Raw genomic sequence first — 20,641 nt, 5'->3', positions numbered from 1 at the left:
TTCTATGGTATAAAACATTTGGGAGAAACAGAGATAAACAGGATATGATTCCAAAGGAAACACATTATACTAAGGAATTTAAACCATGTGTACTAAAGTTGGTAAAAACTAAACCTTATTACATATAATGATAGGTACAATATAATAACTATTCACTGAAAAATTTTAAATTTTATTCTGGGTTTGACGCAATCAGAAATATAAGGCTATTCAGATATTCTTTGGGGCTGGACTGTTTGAGTATATTTTGATGTAGAGTGAATTTTCTCCAATAAGGTTCTGTTCTGACATTTGCAAATGTCACTTCAGTCAAGTGAATAACAGTGTCTTTAATAGGAATTCAGGAATTAAGTAAGTAGTCAAAACATCCCTAGGCAATTCTTACTTAAGCGACCCTGGCCGTCAATAATTTCTGAGTGCTATAAGCTGGCAGATCAATGCAAAGTGGTATGGGTTCACACAGTAGTGAAAGAAATAAGGTTATTCCCCAAATAAATCAGATAGTAAGTAAGAATTAAAGACATAAAACTGTGAGCCCTGGCCTGGTGGCTCAGCTGGTTGGAGCATCGCCCCATACACCAAAAAGGCTGCAGGTTCGATCTCTGCTCAGGGCACAAACCTAGGTTGCAAGTCCGATCCCGGGAAGGGATATGTATGGGAGGCAACCAATCCACGTTTCTATCTCACATTAATGTTTCTCTTTCTCTCTCTCAAATCACTAAATACATCCTCAGGTGAGGACTTAAAAAATAACTAACTAAATAAAAATAACACCTTGAAAAGATAATCCATAGCACTGATACTCTATGTATTTGAGATGTTTATGCTATGGCCATTAAATTGATCAGAGTTAAAATAGATGAAACAGGAAAAATTAAGAAATAAAGTAAAATCATTTAATACAGAGAATATTGGTATTTATCTAGGCAGATGTAATGGGGGTGCAGCCAGGGCCCTCTCCAAAGAGGGGTTTTCAATGGGGTCCAGTACTCAGGGTGCCCAGAAAATATAAAAATATGGGATATCCTCACCCCACAAGTCTGCACTAGGGGATGGGACACATGGAGCAGGGCCACTGAGAGTAATTTTGCATAGCAACAGTTGATCAGCTTCATTGCTGACATGCAAAAATGGTTCTTTTACATATCTATAACAGCTGTGTAGCTTCACAGATATGTTAAGTAGCTGTGGACATGCTTTGAACCAGGGAGATGGGAGTGACTTTAACCCCAGCTGTAACTGGGAGGCAGCTCCCCTCCCAGTGTTTGTGTGAGAGCTTGGACATGCTTGGCTCGATGCCACAGGCTCATGCCTGCCTGGACTACCTATGGCAGCCAAGAAAGGCTGGAAAAACACGGGAATGCTGGCAGGTGTAGCCAATTGTGGGAGGACTCAGAAATCCGGTTACAGAGGAAGATTCATGCTGGGATTTAAACTTAGGTGCAGCAGCCATACATGGGTCTAAGCATGTGGTTTTGGGGCTCCCTTTACCACGTGACTTAGGAAGCAGGAAAGTAAGGTGTAGCAGCCATGTTGAGCTCTCTTAGCAGTTTGAAAGAATGCAAGAGAGACACTGCAGGAAGGAAAGGAGTGGAAGGACTCCTGCTGGATTCTTGCTGAGAAGGTACCACAGGGGTTTAGATTAAGATCTTGAGATAAGTGGCAACACAGCTGATTGGTGCTGCGAACAGAGGGAGGCCTGCTAGCAAGCAGATTACTGTGAAGAACCATGGACAGTATCCCTGACTGGGCAATGGGGGGAAGGAAGAACTGTGTGTGTTTGTGGGTGTTTTAAGGGACTTTGAGTGTTTAACGGTGACATTCTGCTGTTACTCTAAACCTGTATAACTTCTGAATAAATAGTTCTTTGCTTTTCACCAAACTCTGGCATTGAGAGCCACAATTCCAATTTCCTGGAGGCAGGCAGGGAACCACAGTGACACAGGGACCATGGGACCATGAAACCCCGGGTCTATTCTGTAACAAGGAGACTGATATCAAATGGACAGTTTTCGTCACTTCACTTTCTCTTAAAACCAAAACCAAAAACCAAAAAACACTTCCCCGTACATTTAATTTAATACTACTGGGTCTCTAAAATTTCAAGCCTGAAGTAGTGATGGAAATCAAATGATAAGTTAGGAATTTTATAAAGTGGTGACTGAGGATCCTTACTGGGTGGCAGGTTAGACATTAATACTTCAAAAATATATACTATGACAGATGTACAGAAAAGAAAAAATCCTCAAGAAAAATTAGAGACTTCATAATTTCTTACATAATCAATTATAATATAGAAGCTACTCCTTATTCATCAGAATTCAGTGGTCACCCCCCCCACCACACACACAAATCAAACTAATCTGGAAGATAATTTCAAATAGCAAATGCATAAAACTGCTGAAAGAGCCAATTAATGCAAACTGTGGCAAAAACTCTTTTAACTAAGGGAAATATTGACAACAAACCCCGAAGAAACAAAAGAGAAAAAAGAAAGAATGACATTGGTCTCCTAACAATTCTGGGAAGACTTTTCAAATGTGTGTGAAAGTCTACTTTTCACAATTAAAATTTCTAAAATGACTCAAGAAGGTCCCCGAAGTAAGAGAGAAAGGGGTTAGTATGACACCATGGGACCCAAATTCAAAGAGAAAGCAGGAACATATGTGCCAGTCTAGGTGAAATCTATCATGTTGTCATTTCCCACAAAGTTTATGTTATTTCATGCAAGAACATTATCAGCATTCATGACTACTATATTTAACTGAGCACTTTTCCCCATTAAGAATGTTTTCAGTATTTTACTAAAATTTCAACCTGGAAACACTACTAGAAGAACGATCAACAACTTAAATCAGGTTTCGTAGCAAAGCCATGTTGAATGTTGCTGATTACCGACTTATGCTAGTACACCTTACCTCCCCAAGAAACAACTTACTCTTCTGATTTTCTTCCGTTTTTTAGAACGTGGTCTGGTCTCTATCCTCTGGACGCTGCATCGTACAAGCAGCAGGAGGTCTTGCAGGCTAAATAATTTGTAAACCAAATTTCCTTCCTGAGGAGCTACATATTCTGATGTATCTTCAACATAGTCCTGAAGTTCATATGGCAATCCTTTAAAAAGAATTATATTTCTCATTTTTATTTTAAAATACATTAGTTGTTTATCTAGCATAATCCAAGATAAAACAATTCAATAAACCACTTTTAAATTTCTATCAACTCTAACTTTCATCATCTCATTTGACCACCATACTATTACCACTTGGTTACTTTTACTGGAACTGGAGCAAGAACTGAAATTGAAGCTTTAAGGTTCTTTCTTTTAACATCTTAACTAACCCTAGACAAAAAATAGTGAGACAATGTATGAAGTGAGAAGAAAAAGAGTTTTAAAAAATGTTATTACTAACCTAGGCAGAGCTGAAGTGCTGCTTTGTATCTATTTTACAAAATGAAAAAGTACAAAACACCAAGAATAAATACATTTTGGAGTAATAAATATTTATGATTATTTTTGATGCACTTCCCTTTCATCCGTCTGACGAACGACATCACCTATAGCTTAGCAGTCACTGTACATGTTGGATAAACACAGGTTGCAAGATCCATACAACTATGGGTATATATTTAGAGAGGCAGATTTAAAAAATGATTAATCAATGACTACGTAAAGATTATAAAACAAGTTGTAACAAAGAGAAAGTGAGGGAATGAGGGGAAAAAACCCGAAGGACAAGGAATAGGCAAAACAGTTAATATGAACTTTTAAAATAAATATTTACTTACGTCCTTTTGGCTTCTGAAATGCAGAAGGCCACACAGTTTTTGGCCAACTAGAGGTATCTGAAGGAGCAGATGGTTGTTCGGAAACAGGAGGTTGTTTAGAATTTTCTGTATTCATTAAGGGCAATTCAGGTATTTTTCTGGCAATTGGCTTTAAGAGTTCATCCTGCATTTTTAAAATCTCCCCAACTGGATCAAATTTTTTGTATACTCGTTTGATAGGTTTTTTTAGAACACAGGACTCTTCAGAACTGCAGGTAGCATTAGTCTGGTTTCCTGAGGAAGAATTTGGGCTGGCCGGCTTAGAACTTAAATTAGAACCCACTTTACCTGCTTTTCCATTACTACTCTTTTGACACTCTGTATCAATGATTAAACAGTCTTCATCTGTATCACTACTGCAAAGCTCTGCATCTTCAATTTCTGTTGCTTCTGATGTAACAGTTTTTTCCTTTGAATTGTCTGTGTTCTCTAGTCTTTCACCAGCATACATAGTATCAGTAGCCATGCTATTTTTATCAGAGGTTTCATTTTCTGCAGAGCTTCCTAACTGTACGGCGTCAGATGTTTTCGAGTCACCATCTTGCATCAGAGGTTTGTCAGAATTTCCTGATGCCTTCTCACCACATGGTACAAATCCTCGATCATCTTTATTTTTACACTCTTCAGGGCCACCGTCCACACCAGTCACCAGCTGTTTCTCCTTTTGCAACTGTTCCATTAGAATCTGAGATAAACTTCTAGAGTGAGCAGAAATGTCTGCTGGTGCAGCTGGTGCAGCTGGTGCAGCTGGTGCCACGGGAGCAGCCGCTGCACTGGGGGCTGTAGTAGCATTTTTCGTGTTGGGTACCGTGGAAGTGCTTGCTGGACTTGGTGACTTTGATGGTTTGGTGGTGGTTACTCCAAAAGTTTCAAGTTCTGTGACGTCATCATCAAAATCCAGATCCAAATTTTCAAGGCTCTCAATTTTTCGGCACTCATTAACTTCATTAGACATCTTAAAAAAGTAATTGGTAAACTATTAGCAAAAATTCCAGGCCACACTTCATCGATCTCTTAACGCCCCTGCTCCTCACATACACAGTTCATGCTCTTTAAAAGCAGAAGTCTAATGGCTCTGAAAGGTTCTTGCTTAAGATGGCAATAAACTACTAGCAACTAACTTATTTAACCTTACATTCCCGCTGTAACGTTGATGAAACACAAATTTGCCAAGCTGTAATAACACAGGAAATGGGAATACTTGTGAACTATCACAGCCCATGAGGAATTTCCACTAATCAAAAAATAGGACCACAAAGAAAAGAGGAAGGAAGCAGATTTTCATTCACACCCATTGCACACACTTTTGCAGAGACACCTGGCCTTAGCTGACAAAAGAAAAGCCTCTTTGCCACTGTGAAGTGTCACCAGCCTCTGCGTCTGTTGCACTAATCAGTGACTTTCTACATCTACTCAGGGAAAACAAATCTCAGTAAAAGGAGGAGAAATGGACGGGAAGTGATTTTATTGTATCCTAGGACACAAAGCCATTGAAGCAGTTTTCCATGCACTATTATGATAATGGAAGAGCTTTAATTTATTCAGGAATAAACTGTCCTCTCACCCGAGCTGCAGCAGATCTCTCCCCAGTCTGGCATAGCACTTTAAACACATACCATGGAAATCTGGTTTGGTGTACTTCGCTATGTACACCAAAGCTTCGAAGCTTAGGATTTGAGAAAGAAATCGCCTGGCAGCAATTAAGTAGTGTGTAAGATCAACCTGTGTTAAGTTTATTAACCTCTCTGAACCTTAACTTATTCAGCACTAAAATAGTGATAATAGGGTCATCTTCTTGGATTTGCTCTGAGGATTAAGTGAGAACAGTATATAGAAAGTTGCTTGATAAAGTCTCTGGCATGTAGTAGCTTCTCAGTAAATGGCACCTTTTACTAAAGTGAAAAGATGACTGGTTTGGTAAAACAAAATTAAGCTCTATGCTATTTTACATAAGACATTCTTTCACAAAGATATTAAAAAACAAAACCACAAGGCATAATATCAAGAAATTGAGACAGAATGGCAACATTAAGTGTTAGACAAAGCAGAATTAGGTGCAAAATGAATTAGACAGGGAAAGGAGTCCTATGTTGAAAAAAGAAGGCCATGATGAATGGATACGGTTTGGTCATGAATTGAGACATGCCAAAAACGTCAAAATAGGTAGTCAAAACTTAAAAATAAGAGGAAAATTTGAAAGAACAACTATTGTACTTGGTCAACGATACACTGTCTTGAACATGTAAAATAGAAACAAAAAGTAGGAATGAGATTAAGTGGTTGAAATATATATAAATGATTGAAAACATACATACAGACTACAAAGATATACCTTTTCCCTCCCAAGAATCCAAGGGGCATTTCCAAAGATGGACTATAAATTAATATAAAAAAAACATCAATACAGCACAAAACACAATTTGCTGAGATCTTACTCTCTGTTTAAAAGTAAGTAAAATTAGGCATCATTAAGAAAAATGTAAACAAACAAAATATCCAAGCCCTCGGAAATAAAAAATGCTCCAATTACTAAATGGATTAAAATGATAGTAACAAACATGATATTTAAAAGCAAAAATTAGAATAGTAGACATTAAAAATCAAAAGTATTATTCATAGCATTTGCAAGAAGAAAATAACATAATCATACTAAAATAAAGAAATTTCATAAATATAAAACCAAAATTTAATGAACTGAGAAACCATTCTCACAATGGAATTTAAATTAAAAATTTCATTTATCTGTAAACAGTATGTATCCACAAATAATGTGTAGCTATAAAAGGATTCTTCTACAAAATATATCATTAATTATATCAGAAAAAGTTAATAATTCCCTAATGTTATAAAATAACAGATCAAGTGTTAAAATTTCCCAGTGTGATGTATTTTCACAATTGTTTATTGCAACAGTATCCAACTGGTTGATACATCTCTCAATTCTCTTTAATTTGTCAAATGACTTTCCTCATACTCAGCCAACACCTCACCGGCCAGATATTTGTAGAAGAAACCAGATTAGTTATCCTGTAAAAATTTCTGCATTTTGGATTTTAACTTGTGCATCCCTGTAATGTCATTTAACACAGTCTTATATCCTTGGAATTTCCTGTTAAATGATCTAGTAACTTGATCAGGTTCAGGTACCATTTTTCTCAACCTGAATCCATTATGTGTGGCACTTTGTGCTCCCACTTCTATCAGGAGGCTAATGATGTCTGGTTTTCTCTCTTCTTGTGATGTTACAATTGATTTGTTGGTTCATCAGGTTTCATCAACTTAATCTATCCATTATAAAATTCCTCATTGATCTCCTAATGGTTTTAGCAGCTATTGATGAGGATCATTGCCGAGATTCACTATTTCATTAGAAGCTACAAAATGATGACAGTCATATTCTCTCATTACCCTGAAATATAGTTTGTACTGGAAAGGGAAGACAAGATACTTGATTTTTTTAAAATTAGTTGTCAGAATAATGACTTCTCGTACAAGCATTCTCTGACGGTGACTAGCACTTTTATGTAAAATATCATTATAAATTCATGGATTTTAACATATTCCATACATTTCAATCCATTGCAGTCATCCTTTGTCACTGTCAAACTGACACCTCTCTGGCCAATGGGAGAGGTGGCTCTGATGTCTTTTGATATGATTCCAGTATTATTATAGGGTATTTACTTAACTTCTTTGATTGGCATTTTTATCTCTTACGTTGAAATTCTTAGTGCTTAATATAAATTTATTTGCTTTATCATACTAATGTATTAAAAACAAAAATAGCAAAATGCAGTTTAAGATTTTTTAGCAGTTCTTTCTGAACTTAGGATATAACTCTCTAGGGGTGTACGGTCAAATTACCAAGTTTCTAATCACTTAAAATAATTCTTCTCTGGTTAAACTACTAACTTGGTATACAGTGGATTCATTTGTTTCACTTCAGCTTTGATTGTTTTTTTTAATATTTTAAAGTTTATTTTATAGTCATGTAAAATATTTATATGGCTTAAAGTTAAAACTATAAAACAAAAGATATTCAGAAAAATCCAGTTGATAATCCTGCCTCCTCTACTTTGTTCCATCCCCCCACAATTAACCATTTCATTAGTTTTAAATTTATTCTTCATTGTATGAATTTTCTTTTAAAATATATGCAAATATGTGTGTGTGTATACAGGGTGGGACAAAAGGTTTACAGTTGTTCATATGGAAAATAACACAATAAGTAGTAATACAAGAATAAAGTGTTTCACATACTCACAGCTGTAAACCTACTTTTGCTCCATCCTATTTCTTCCTTGAATAAAAAGTAGCCTATTACATGAAATGTTCTCTTCCTTGCCTTTTTCACTTAACAATATATCTTGGAGATCACTGTATAGCTGCACATCTAGAGTTTCCTCGTTCTTTTTAACGGGTGCTTATTATGCTACTGAGAATGTACACTTTATTTAATAAATACCCCATTAAGGGACATGGGAATTGTTTACAATCTTTTACTACTGCAAATAGTACTGCAATAACTTGTGCATACATTTTGTTCTTTTCCTGGTGTACTTCTGAGCTACATTTCTAGAACTGAGATTTCTAGAATGAGCAGTTTTCACATTTTGTGGGTACATCTTGATTATAGAAATGTTACAGCAATGGCTTCTTTTTCCTCTAATATCGTTGTAAAAACTTCCATCAACAATCCTCTCGTGTTCTTCATGTCTCAATGAGACAGGCTTTCCTGCTCCTATGGAGAACCACTGTGTGGGGGGATGTGGCAGGACAGCTTTCTCAGCTTCACGGCTCCACGCTCATGCTTCGCTGTTACCGCAAAGTATGCATGCATGTAGGTTCGTGTGTGCGTGTGTGAATCTTGAGTATATTCTCACATCTGGCTCCTCTATTCCTCTCTCCTATAGTTATCTGAAAACTTCTTTTCTTTACCTTTAATGTCCTTGTTCTGGTCAATGTGGACTCTACTACCACTAATTTTTCCTGAGTGAAGGCTTCTGTCTTGGACAGGACTTTGGCTGGTTAGTTTCTGGAGTTCTTAGTGTCCAGCTGACTTTAGAAATCCCGTAACTTCTTGAGTGCCCCTGCAATCACTTAAAACTAGAGCCTATACACATTATTTTCACTTTTGTTTTTCTTCATTCCTCCTTCCATCTGGGATTATTTTCCTTGCACCTCAAAAATATCCATTAGAGGGGGGTCTACTGGTACTAAACTCAATTTTTAATGAAAAAGATCTTGTTTAATACGATCAGAAGATTTTAGTAAATAGATTTTCTTCTTAGCACAATATATCATTCCAATGTCTTCTGGCTTCTGTGGTTGTTGAGAAGTTATTTGCCTGTCTCATTCTCAGCCCTTTTATTTCTCTGATGGCTTTTAAGACTTTTCCCTCTGTCTCCAACTACTGACGTGGTCCCTGTCAATGTCTCTCTCACATCACCTTTCTGGTGCAGCTACACACGGTGGCCATTTTCACCTCTTCGTTGCCTGTGTCACATTGTAGACAGTCTTTTCAGACACATCTTCCAGTTTACAGCTTCTCTTTTCAGCATTATCTAAAGTGCTTTAAGGACCCATTTACAGAATTTTTATTTTTTTATTGTTGTTCAAGTACAGTTATCTCCATTTTCCCCCTTAATTGTACTTATTATATTTCCAGTTTTAAAATTTCTACTTAGGTCTTTTTCAAATGTGATTGGCTTTTAAGTTTCTGGTTCCTCACTGAAATGTTCAGCATTAATATCCTTGAGTACTGTACAACTCAACAGAGTTGGCTAACAGCTTTTGATGGATAATTCTAAGAGCCATTCAGGTGAGCTTGTTTCTTTGGTCATTGTTCCTGATGGCTCTGGCTCATAGTAACTGCATGGTCTCCTCCTCCTATTTCTAGTTATCTAGAAATATCTTTTGTTCTTGTATTTTAAGAACTTATTTTAAAATATGCTATATTTTAGCCCTGGCTGGGTGGCTCGGTTGGTTGGAGCATCATCCCTTACATCAAAAGTTTGAGGGTTCGATGCCTGATTAGGGCACATGCCTGGGTTGCAGGTTCAATCCCTGGGTGGGGCATGTACAGGAGGCAACTGAATGATGTTTTCTCTTTTTCCCTATCTTTTCTCTCTCAAGTCAATAAAAAATGTCCTCAGGTGAGGATTAAAAAGAGAGTTAAGAAATTATCCTGTATTTTAAAAAGTAATTTGCAGAAACAATTTGAGGCTCAGAATGATGTGATGTTCCTCTTGGAATTATTTTCATTTGCTTTTGCTACATGTCTAGAGACACTAGTAATCTAAAGGCATCTGAATCCAAGTTCAAGGCTTGAAAATTCAAGCTACAACCTCTGAGAAAGCTGACTTGCTTCTGGTTCACCCCTACTTTTGGGGTGTTGCCCTGCAGGGTCCAAGCTTTTAATGAAAAACTGAACTGTGATTTTTGCCTCCCTTGTCTTGTCATGCTGTCAAAACCACAGTCCATCTTCTGTGGCCTCTTCAGAACTGACCAATACCATCCAGGGCAAAAATAAAACATTAAAATAAGAAAAACCCCACTAAGTGACAGCATTACCTCCCTGGGTTCTGGTCTTCTCTGATATCTCCGCCCTGTAATTCCTCACTACCTTCTTAGCTCTTTGATGACTTCAAGAAAGAATTTTTAAATTTTGTTCAGCTTTAGTTATTGGCAGTAATGAAAAGATCCAAATAATGTGGTCTGTCATTAATGAAAGGAGATACTCTATCAGTTTTCATCCTTGTTAACCTACTTCATGTTTCTTTACAATACTTGTTACTTCCTGACATTTACCTCGCACTAATGTAAGTTTTAGGTAGATTTCAAAATGCGAAACAAAAAAATGTAAGAAAAGTTGGAAGTGTTCTATGAACACATACGTTATAAAAATGTTTCCTGTCCTCGGAAAAGCCTTCTCGACCTTGACTCTCTACAAATATTCCCACTTCTAACTCCGTTCCTCAACCTGCTCTATTTTTCTGCATAGCATTCATTACCATCTGCTTTTTTCTACTATTTTGTTAATTATCTGTGCCCTCCACCACCGATGAAAGCTCCATAAGAAAGGAGACTATTTTTATTCACTGCTGTATCCTCATTGCAGTATAGAACAGTATTGTCAATAAACAGTTGTACAACAAATGGAAGAATGTTTGGTATAAACAAAATGTCTGAGTTTAATAATCATGAAAAAAGATTAAAAAATATACAAAATAATAAAAGCTACTATTTATGGACTGCCACACATTGTTCTAAATGCTCTACATGTATCAACTCATCTAATTCCAAATATTCCCATGAGTTAAATAATATCATGATACCCATTTTACAGATCAGCATAGTAGGCACAGAGGTTATGTAGGTGGCTTAGGGTCACACAGCTACCAAGTATACTGAAAACATTAACGACGTGGCCAACAATCTGGCCAAATACTTTCTGTACCAATCAAATTCATCTGTTCCTTTTCATACTTAAAAAAAAACAACCCTGAAATGTAAATAAGAATAATTAAATACAACTTTACCACAATTACCACTGTTATTGACTGAGTTTTTAGTACATGTATACTAAAGACTGTGCTCAGCATTTTAATTGTAATGTTAAACTTAATGCTTACAACAATCTTGTGAAGTAGGTGAAACAATCACCTTTTTCTTAAAAAAAAAAAAGGAAAAAAAACAGGCTGAGGGAAGTTAAGTTACTTGCCAAAAGACTAGCTTGACCTGGGGTTCAGTTTTCAGTTTCAAATTTTTAGCTACAGATTTAGAGACCTATAATAAAACTTTAGGCTTCAACAGAATAAATAAATACATTCCCTTAAGAAATAAAAACTATTACATACATCCATTTCAGGTAGATAGTCTTCTGGTTTGTCCATAAATACTGCGGAGACTGGAACAGATGTATTTTTGGACATCATGAATTTTAATGGAACTTCATGGAAGATTTGATTTCTCTCTCTCATTGTCAGTTTCTTTTGGGGAAGTGGTGAATTAATATAAATTACTTTAACTGGTTTTGAACCTTAAAACAGAAACAGAAGAGGGTGGTCAGTTTCTAGTAGTTAATTTAAGGAAAAAACCAGGATGTATGACAGAAGGATCACTAAACAAAGAGACGCAGGATAGGAAAGTGTGAGCACAAGTCCCATATATTTGCCAACCTTGAACTAGAAAATCTCTCAAGTCCCTTACAGATCTGAGGACCAGAGAATAAAACTGGCAAGAAAAATGTTTTCTAACAACTTAAAAAAATGATTTCTGCTTTTATTGTTATACTTTCACCATCATTAATACTCAGTTCTTATAGGGTTATGCTTTCAAAAGGTGATAAAATTTTCACTACAGAGAATACATTATATTTAATTCTAATTTGTAGTTTTGTTTCATTAGACACAGTCCTCATTTATTAGAATTATGTTGTTACATATAATAATAATAGTACTTCTGGAAGAAAAAATTATTAAATATGAACCAAAACAGAAGGGAATAATCTTTTTTTAAGGTTTTATTTATTTATTTTTAGAAAGAGGGGAAGGGAGGGAGAAAGGGAAGGCGAAAGAGAGGGAGAGAAACATCAGTGTGTGGTTGCCTCTCATGTGGCCCCCATGGGGGGCCTGGCCCACAACCCAGGCACGTGCCCTGACTGGGAATCGAAACAGTGACCCTTTGGTTCACAACCCGCACTCAATCTACTGAGCTACACCAGCCAGGGAGGAATAATCTTTTGTACAGAGGAATTTACATGCAAATATAATTTTACTTTCAATAGACTGACTAACTTATGCTCATAAGTATAGACCTATTTTAATTCTGAATTCCAAGAACAGACAAGTAAGTAAGTCCTGGAAACTCACTGATTTGAGGCTGCCTAATAAAGTATTGTATTCTTTTAATTTCATTGAAAGATAAAGAACCTGATCATATCATGTATTTTTGGTCACACTAAACCCTAATTATTTCTCTAATACCTCTTAGTCCTAACACAAATACAGGTTCTGTAGATTTAATAACTCATTTATCTCTGAGTGTCAATTCTATGGTAGCACTATCTATTTAAAAAGTTCTATTGAATGTAAATGTCAAACTTACATCCTACTTAAATCAAAACTTGTATTTTTGTATTTGATAACAGACTATAATTAGACTGCTGAAATAGAACCATCACAACTCCTCTACTAAGAGCATTACCTGACATAGCAAATCACAAACCTGCAACAGGTATTACTTGAACAGTCACTGGAATTTCCCACTGTTCCTTGTAGTCTGGTCCATGATTATTTAATAAGGCAAATAATGATTGACTAGTTAGAGCTATCTGAGGGTGATATCTGGAAACAAGCTTCTCTGCATTTGGATCTTTACTAATATCCTGGAAAACAACATAAGACTTGTTACTTCATTATGCTTATTGGAAATTTTTTAAAATTAACTTTTTATTGTATTTTTTCCATTACCATTTAGTCCACTTACCCCCTCCCACCCCCAACCCTTTGGAAATTTCTTTAATGAAGTAATAAAAAGAACTGAAGAAATTTAGGAAGAGAACTTCAGAATAATCAGATTCTATGTACTTTATTAGGTACAGAAGGTTACTTAAAGATCCCAAACCACCTTCGAACTTACATAATGCATAGCTGCAGCTGTTTGTTCTGGTGTCTCAATGGCAGATGTGTTATCTTTTGAGAGCTGTAACTTTGCAGGCATTGACGGAAATACTGTTTTCACATATTTCACGCTACCCTAAATTAAAAACCAAGTATTTATTGCAAAAATCTTGGTGCATTTTTTCTAAGTATCCTTTCATTGTAAGAGACTTTGAAGTTAAAATTCTTCATTCTAGTAAATGAAAATGTCAAATTTAGAGTCTTCTTAAGTCAAGATTTTCATGTTTTTGCTTGACAACCACTATATATATATATATATATATATATATATATATATATATAAAGCACCAAAGACAAGAGTGCCATAGAATTTTTCCTGCTGCTTTAAACTTTTACCTCATATTGTGAAGTACAATTGATCATAGGAACTCTAAACTATCCTCTTCACCACACTTCCATGATTGTGCATAAAATCCCTTAAAAAAATGACTTCTTGCTTATATTCAGTAACATTAAGATGGGCACTAAGAAAATCAAGAAATAAAGTGCGTAGTGACATTTTTAAAAACAGCAAGTACTGGAATCCATTTAAAAACGGACACATTTATGCTGTATATTTTAAAAGTGGTAGTATCTCATTATTGTACAAATGTTATCTACATGAAATAGAGATGATGTTTCAAACAGAAATAAGTATACACGTTTATACGGTAAACCTTACCAATGCGAGAAGAGTTTTTTCTAGTTTTAATCCCATCTCTATTCTGAATGGGAAGAATCCCATTAAGCTGGTGACTTCATGGAGAGTATAGAATTCTGGATACTTTTTTACTTGGTCAATGCAAGCTCTTAAACTTTGCTAGAAAAGAAAAACCAAGAGAAGTTCATTTGCACTGTACTTCTTTCTTTAATAATCTAACAAAAATAATTTAGTTACATGTGGCTGTATAATTATGCATTTCAAATACAGCTTCATTTCATTAATAAAACTTTTAACAATCCAGGTATATAGTATATTCTTCACTTGATGTAATCTCTTATTTTTCATAATAATTCTTTTATGCCTAACTTCTGAAAACACTAATATTTAATAATACTAAAATTAGCAATTGTATTAAAATTCAAAATTAAATAGAAGACATATCTCGTATGCTATTTAAGAAACTGTCAAGGAAATAAAGCCACACGAAAATTTCAAAACACTTTACTGCCATAAAAGCAGTTATATGAATAATTAAGAATAAGTAAGTTTAATATCCTAAAAAGACTGCTAAGCACAAAGAATTAACATAGTTATCTTACATGTCATTCTAATCTACAACCCCCCCCACCCAAAAGAGAAATGTTGCAACTAATTCAAACATGGAGCATTTTTCTTCTCTCCAAACCCTTTTCAAAATATTAATAACTTACCAGGAAATGTAATCAGGAAGGAAATAAAACTCACAGCTTTACCCAATACCTCCCTCTGATAACATGTAGATAACTCAAAGGAACATAGCAGTTTGGGGTGGGGGTTGGGTTTACAATTTTTAAACTGCAGAGGCATTATCTTCTAAGGTAATTTGTATCTTCTAAGGTAAGTTGACAGGAATTTGTTCCTGTCCATGAACCCAATCTGATCCTTGTAGAATATATTTTATATCACAAAAGCCCTTCGTAATAAGCATATCTTACGTGTATCTCCCTTCCCTTCAGACATTAATAAAATCTGTTATTACGAATCAATAACTTTGCTACAGTGTATCTGTTCATTGATAGTTTCGTATCCCCATCTTCCCCTCTAAATCCTCACTCCCAGCTCTTCGACATTTTCCCCTTCCTTCCATGCTTTTCAATAGTGCCCTTAGTATTTAATTTAGAGTATTACTTGCAACTAAGGCAGATGCAGGCTGACATGGGAAAGCTGTTTTTTTAAAAAACTTTAGTCCACTGCAAACTCAGATCAGTATACTTTTGTTCTTCACTGATGACATCAGTTAACTTTCACCCCTAACATTCCTGTCCTATGGCAGTCATTGTGAGAATCTGAACATGCAAAGTTACAGAAGAACTATGTGACATGAAGACCATTCTGGTTAGAGATTTTTTTAAAAATAATTTTATTTAGTTATTTTTCAAGTACAGTTTTTTCTGTTTCTCCCTTCCCAGCCACCACCCCCACCCCATGCTCCCCACCTGCCTCCCATTCCCACCCCCCTTAGTTCTCGTCCCTGTGTCCTTCATATTTGTTCCTCAAAATCCCTCCCCCTTTTCCCCCTTAAATTCCCTTCCCTCTCCCCTCTGGTCACTGTCCCCTTGTTCTCTATTTCAGTGTCTTTGTTTTATTCTGTTTGCTTGTTTGTTTTGTTGTTTAGCTTCCTGTTAAAGGTGAGATCATATGGTATTTGTCTTTCAACACCTGGCCTATTTCACTCAGCATAATGCTTTCCAGTTCCATCCATGTTGTTGCAAATGGTAGTAGCTCCTTCTTTCTCTCTGCTGCATAGAATTCCATTGTGTATATGTACCACAATTTTTTGATCCATTCATTTACTGACAGGCACGTAGGTTGCTTCCAACTCTTGGCTATTGTAAATTGTGCTGCTATGAACATTGTGGTGCATAGGTTCTTTGAAATTGATGTTTTAGGATTCTTAGGATATAATTGGTTAGAGATTTATTGGCACATATTTCTTGGTAAAAGTGCTGGATGTCACAGTGCTTTTATTTGAGTTTTCCTTAATTCAGTAACTTTGGCAAGAGAAAGAATCAGAGGAAAAATCCAGGACAATTTTACACCTATACTCAATAGATTATATATTATTAAAGGTATGTTACAACTGGTAGATATTGAGCAACTAAAGGAACATTATTCTTGATATACTTAATTTAAAAGGTTTTTAACTAATAATTTTTAACAGCTAAGAGTGAACAAGGAGGGTTAAGAGATTCAGGCTGTTCCCCATCATTCACCCCCTGAATATTACTTAACACTCAAAATAACTTGAAAGTTAAATACACCAAAACCACATGCATGCACACAACACAGATCTATCACTACACAGAAAGGCGATAATGATGATCTCCCTAAATTTTATTTTTGGGCCATAAAAATGGTATCATATATTTTTTAATGAAAACTTATATGGGGTGACATTGGTTAATAACATTCTGTTGGTTTCAGGTGTATAATTTTGTAATACAACATCTGTATATTGCATTGTGTGCTCACCACCCAGAATCTAGTCTATTTCTGTCACAATATATTTGAACCCCTGTATCCTCTTCTTCTCTCTCCCACCTCATTCCTCTCTGGTAACCTCCATAATGTTGTTACCTATGAGTTTGATTGTTGCTTTCTGTTTTATATCCCACATGTGAATAAAACCATGTAATTCTTGTCTTTTTCCATCCAGCTTATTTCACTTAGCTTGATACTCTCTCAAGATCCATTCATGTTGTCCCAAAGAGCAATATTTCATCACTTTTTATGACTATATAGTATTCCATTGTATGTAGATATCATATATGTTTCAAAGTTTAATAGGCACTTCTGGAAGTACTGTTGAATAGGTATCTTGAAGAGCACTCCTATCCAAGTAACACTAGATCCTAGATAAGTGACAACTAACAATTTTTATAGCACTGCTGGGCTCTGTAGAACAGGAGAATCTCCAAGGACCATAAATAATTAAAATCGAACCACCTAGAGTGAGGAGGAGCAGTGATCAGTAAGAAAACCCACAAAAGGTGAGGTAGCTTGAAGGCAAATGCCTCAACCAGTTCTAAGGTCAAGCTGAGAACTGAACATGAGCCTAGCATTCTTAACCCTTGGGAAACAAAGATCTGAACAGATATCTGTACATCCACGTTCACAGCAGCATTATTCCCAACAGCCAGGAGGTAGAAACCACTGAAGTGGTCAACAACAGATGAATAAACAAAATGTTTATACACATACAATGGAATACTTGTTCAACCTTTAAAATGAAGGACAGACACATGCACAGCACAGATGATTCTTAAAGATACTATGCAAAATAAAACAAGCCAGTCACAAAAAGGCAAATACTGTAAGATTCCATTCATGACAGCACCTAGACAAATCCAGAAAGTATTGTAGAGTGGTGGTTGCCATGAGCTAAGAGAGGGGGGGGCGAATTAGGAGTTATTGTTGAATGGGTGATACAATAAGAAATACACATTTGGGCCCTGGCTGGCTGGCTCAGTGGTTGGAGCGATGTCCCACACACCAAAAGGTTGTGGGTTCAATTTCAGTTAGGGCACATACCTAACTGTGCCCTAAACTGTGCTGCAGTTTTGATACCCAGTTTCTCTCACATCAATGTTTTTCTCTTTCTCCCTTCCTCTCTAAAAAATCAATAAATATATCCTCAGGTGAGGATAAAAAAGGAGGAAAGATAGATACATCTGGTCTTTGCTCCTGGTTTCTGACACATGGCTCCTAAATTCTGTACAATCCCCGAGTGCTAAGAATGTCCTTTTTATGCCAATGAGATTACTGGTGGCCGCTGGGTAGCGACGGGAGGGCTGCCAGAAAGACCAAGGCATGATCAGAGGGCTGGAACTTTGAGTCCCACTCCTGACCTCCAAGTAGGGAAGTTGGTCACTAATAGCCAATGATAACCAATCATTCCAACAAAGTGAAACATCAACACCAAACCCTAGACTATGAGGTTCAGAGAGCTTCCAGGTGGACATGTGGAGGTGCGGGAAGGGTGGTGTGCGCAGAGAGGGCATGAAAGCTCTGTGCCCCCTGCCTCATACCTCGCCCTGTGCATCTCTCTTCCATTTGGCTGTTTCTGAGATGTATCCTTTATAAAAAGTGAAAGAGCAAGTCCCTTCCTGACTTCACTACACCATTCCAGCAAAACTACTGAATCGGAGGTGGGGTTCGTAGGAGCCCTAGGCTAACTTATTATCTGGGAAGTTGGAGAATCAGTTGGTGTGGGGAAATCTCATCCCCACCCCTCAACAAATTTGGTGTCACAGTGTTGAGTAGAAACAGCTCAGAATTGGGTATAAAGTCTCAGTTTTATAAGATAAAGAGTTCTGGAGATTGGCTACACAAGAACATGAATGTATTTAATACTTCTGCACTTGACACTTAAAATGGTTAAGATGGCAAATTTTATATTAGGAGTCTTAAAAAATTTTTTAAAGGAAGGAAATTCTGACACTGTATGATTGAATCTCAGTGACATTATGCTAAGTGAAAGAGGCCAATCACAAAAGGACAAATACTGTATATGAGGTACTTAGAGAAATCAAATTCTTACAGATATAAAGAATAATGGTTGCCAGGAGTTGGGGGAAGGGAAAATAATGACATACTTAATGAGTAGAGTTTTGGTTTGGGAAGATAAAAAAGTTCTGGAGATGGACTGTAGAAATATGCTCAAAACAGTGTGAATATATTTAATGCCATTTAATTGTCCTAAAAATGGCCAAAGTGGTAAATTTTATAGTTTGTTTGCTTATTTCTTTCTTGAGAGAGGAAAAGGGAGGAAGAAAGGGAGAGAAACATCTATGTGAGAGAGAAATATCAATCAGTTGCCTCTCATTCATGCCCCGACATGGAAGTAACCCACAGCTGAGGCATGTGTCCTACCTGGAATAGAACCAGTGACCTTTGGCTCTGCAGGACAATGCCTAACCCACTGAGCCACACTACTCAGGGCTGTTATGTATATTTTACCAAAAAGAAAAAAGAGAGAAAGAGAACCTGAAGAAAAACTGAGGTCTAAACTCAGTATTTGGGTATCCCAGAACAACAGAGTTGAGAAAATGAAGGAAAAGCAATCATTTAAAATGGCTGGGAATTTTCTAGAACTGAAGGATATGAATTCACAATAATGCAAATATTAATAATAAAGGCACCAACTAATAACACTCATGGAGTTTTTATCACATTCTAGATCCTATGTTTATGCTTTACATGACATATCTCATTAAATCTTCAGGATAACTAATGAGGTGGGCAGCACTGTTTTAGTAAAGAAATTTAATATGTTCCTAAAAAAATGAAAGAAAGACGAAATGAACCAAACAGGAATAAAAAAAATCACATTGTAACAAGATTGTAAAACACCAAAAATAAAGAAAGGTTAGAGAGAAAAGACAGATTCCCTAAAAGAAATGACTTTAAACAGATAACACTTTTTAATAGCAATAACATGAGCCAGAAAAAGTACAATTTTATTTTCAAATCTTAAGAAATACAGCAAACTGTCAACTTACAAATACTTTTAGAAAAAAACACAATCTTACTAGAATGAAAGCAAAATAAATATATTTCCAGATTAAAAAAAAGAACTGTTTCCAGATTAAAAAAAAATTGTTTATCACTAAGAGCACTTCATTGAAGGAACATGTAGAACACACAGCATTTCAAGAATAATGAGGAGGATTTCAGATTGTAGATTTGAAAAGAAAAATGAAAAGACAAAAAAATTAGATAAATTAAACATTGTATAAAATAGTAATATTAAGTGCGTCTTAAACAGAGACAACATTAAAACAATACTATCAACCAGGAGGACGTGATGAAAGTCAAAACACTCTGTGGTCTTTGGAGCTGTAGCTTAATAGAACAACACAGAGTTGTGGAAATGACCCACATATCAAAGGTAACAAGGTTATTCAGTGAGGGGGAACATCCAATTTAAAAATTCAAGAGTAATCCCTAAGAGAAAAAAGAAACAGAACGAAACAATGTGTAAATACCAAATCAAGAGAGAGGAGAAAAGGAAGGGGCAGGGAGCGTCAACTCCTTTAAAAGTAGTAAAAGAAGTTGTTTAGAAAAAGTAAGACATGTAGAAATAACAAGCAAGTCCATATACACCAATTATTATAATAAATGTAAATGAATCAGCTTTCTAATTAAAAGATAAGTGATGATCAGATTTTATTTTAAAAAGGATAAAAGACAATCTAAACACTATTTTGAGATATTTGTAAAATACAAGTTCTATAGATTCAAAGTAATCCCAGTGAAAATCCTACCTACCATTTTGGTAGAAATTGACAAGCTAATACCAAAATTTACATGGAAATGCAAAGGACTGATAAGAGCCAAAACAATTAGATTAAAAGAACAAAGTTACAGAACTTCCACCACATGGTTTCAAAACTTACTACAAGATCAGGAGGTATTGGCATAAAGTCACATATATAGATTGATGGAA

The 20,641-nt window shown here is 35.9% G+C and overlaps 1 protein-coding gene across 6 annotated transcripts in view; it reads right to left on the bottom strand.

The window, feature by feature from the left end:
- ICE2 (interactor of little elongation complex ELL subunit 2) overlaps positions 1–20,641 on the bottom strand; it is a 65,812-nt gene that overhangs the window by 22,889 nt on the left and 22,282 nt on the right. For all 6 annotated transcript variants that reach the window (XM_037151057.2, XM_037151061.2, XM_037151062.2 and 3 more), the window contains 6 exons: positions 14,173–14,310; positions 13,471–13,587; positions 13,057–13,216; positions 11,688–11,869; positions 3,790–4,783; positions 2,939–3,114 (listed from right to left, as the gene is read on the bottom strand). In XM_037151057.2, the coding sequence (XP_037006952.2) occupies positions 2,939–3,114; positions 3,790–4,783; positions 11,688–11,869; positions 13,057–13,216; positions 13,471–13,587; positions 14,173–14,310 (1,767 nt within the window). The remainder of the gene's footprint in view (positions 1–2,938; positions 3,115–3,789; positions 4,784–11,687; positions 11,870–13,056; positions 13,217–13,470; positions 13,588–14,172; positions 14,311–20,641) is intronic.

This window comes from Artibeus jamaicensis, unplaced genomic scaffold, assembly GCF_021234435.1.
Source record: "Artibeus jamaicensis isolate MK-2021 breed Jamaican fruit bat unplaced genomic scaffold, CSHL_Jam_final contig_548, whole genome shotgun sequence".
NCBI classification, from domain to species: domain Eukaryota; kingdom Metazoa; phylum Chordata; class Mammalia; order Chiroptera; family Phyllostomidae; genus Artibeus; species Artibeus jamaicensis.
Note: the sequence above shows the minus strand (reverse complement) of the source record. Positions and strands in the feature narration are given on the sequence as shown.